We start from the raw sequence: 2,209 nt of genomic DNA, 5'->3' as shown, positions 1-2,209 counted from the left end.
GTTTTCGAGCGGGTGACACATGAGGTTTTTCGAGCGAGATCGTTGCCAGTGCCCCTGGACTGGCTCTTGTGCGGGTGGCACATAAAAGACACCATTTCGTGCGTGGCCGTTTTCGTGCGGGTGACACGTAAAAGCACCCACTACACTCTCTGAGTGGTTGGCGTTAGGAAGGGCATCCAGCTGTAGAAACTCTGCTAAATTAGATTGGAGCCTGGTGTTGCCATCCGGTTTCACCAGTCCTCAGTCAAATCGTCCAATCCATGCTAGCATGGAAGGCGGACGTTAAACGATGATGATGATGATGATGATATAATATACACACACACATATATACAATAAGTTTCTGACAAAATGCTTTCCTTACAAAAAGAAGAGCCATTAGCAAGATCAATCAAATATTCTCCCAGTCATTTGGAGCATTAATTATATGATCATTTCATCTGTAGTATCAAAAGCCTAAATACATGAGCCCTGCCAGCTGCAGCAAAGACAAGGACACTACCCATGCACCTTGCTGCGCTACCTCTTGGTTGGCCCAGGAGACCCTTTCGTCTTCCCCTTCCTTTTCCACACTGCTGCTCCCACTCACTTCTTTGCCAACTCACACGGCCCTCCACATCTGCCTCTGGACAACGTTCATTCTGTACATCGAGCTACTGATATTGCAGCTGAAACTGACTATTGCCATGGAGGCACAGCACCAGCAGCAACTCACTGCTGGAATGTTCAACATGGAGAGGGACGTTAGAGCCCCGCCATTGGTGCCAGCATGCAGCTGAAACTCAACGGCATCCAAAGTTACTTGAAGTCTCTCAACAAAAGCAAAAAAGGGCAAGGCAAATCACTGTAATATGTTTACCATCCACTTTCACCACATTTCTATGGACCTGCACTCATCCCAGTCTTTCATCTATCAAGTGCACCAAATTCTTTATTTCTGATACCTTATTTAATGTGTAAACACAGATTCCTTCTAATTGTCATCATTGATGCACACCAGAATTAGCTTCTACAGCAACCCAACTTTTCCCTTTTCCCTGTAAATAGTAATCTATTATGAGAGCATACACTTCTGTAACTGTATGTCACATCTCTCAAAAACTCTCTTTTACAATATAATTTACTTTCCTTGTCTTACTATCCATAGCAAGAAACAAGGAATAGTTTTTAAAATAAAATCTGTATTGAAAAAGCAGCTAATGTAAATTTCAAAGCAAATTATAGCTTATCTAATATAATACTAGGCACACTAGACAATATACTTATTGATTAAACTCAAACCAAATGCTATCCAGGTGATAATTACATAAACATGTAGTTGAAAGCATATTTAATTATTAAAACATTGACATGCATAAGTGTATTGAGGCAAGCACAAAAAGAAAAATATTATTAGTTGATAGCTAATATCATTTTCAACAACATGTATGGAAGAAAATTTCAGATGCCTTTTAACCTCAGCTAAACTGCAACATTTCTGTAAATTGCCAAAGCATTTGAAAGTTAATCTTTGATAGAAATTTCCTCTCTACTTTGCAAATAAACAACAGGTAAAAATGTTATATACTTACACTTTATTGTACATCACAGCTGAAAAGAGAAAAACGTGATGTGTATAGAAATGTTATTCAATATTAAACATGTCTTGTAAGAGTAGTAAGTGTAACAATTTTTTTATATCAAACATAACTACCATTAGTTACAGCAGTAATTTTATCAGAAGCGATTTCATCTCAAGTTTCATCTCGAGATTAAAACGTTATAGTTCTTTGTTGTTTTACTTGTTTCAGTAATGTGAATGGGGTCATGCTGGAGCACTGCCTTCAGAAGGACAAATTGACCTCAGGATTTATTTTTTGTAAGCCTAGTACTTATGTTATTCATGCGTTTTCCCAAACGGCTAAGTTAAGGAGATGTAAACCCAGCAACATCAGTCGTCAAGCAATGGTAGGAGTACACACACACACACACACACACATACACATGAATATAGATGTAAATAAATATATAGATGCAGATAAATATACATGTATATATATATATAGATAGATAGATAGATAGATATAGATATACATACATATATACATATATATATATTCGCAATATACATATGTATATATACATGTATATATATATATATTCACAATATACATATGTATATATACATGTATATATATATATATATATATATAGATAGATATAGATATAG

General features: G+C 36.3%; 1 protein-coding gene across 6 annotated transcripts in view; it reads right to left on the bottom strand.

The window, feature by feature from the left end:
* LOC106879981 (uncharacterized) overlaps positions 1 to 2,209 on the bottom strand; it is a 263,310-nt gene that overhangs the window by 69,513 nt on the left and 191,588 nt on the right. For all 6 annotated transcript variants that reach the window (XR_008264230.1, XM_052968292.1, XM_052968290.1 and 3 more), the window contains one exon: positions 1,572 to 1,590. Coding sequence is in view for 5 of the 6 variants with exons in the window: in XM_052968292.1 (XP_052824252.1) it covers positions 1,572 to 1,590 (19 nt within the window). In the remaining variant the exon portion in view is untranslated. The remainder of the gene's footprint in view (positions 1 to 1,571; positions 1,591 to 2,209) is intronic.

Source organism: Octopus bimaculoides, chromosome 5 (assembly GCF_001194135.2).
Source record: "Octopus bimaculoides isolate UCB-OBI-ISO-001 chromosome 5, ASM119413v2, whole genome shotgun sequence".
Taxonomy (NCBI): Eukaryota; Metazoa; Mollusca; class Cephalopoda; order Octopoda; family Octopodidae; genus Octopus; species Octopus bimaculoides.
This window is presented reverse-complemented; position numbering and strand designations above follow the sequence as displayed.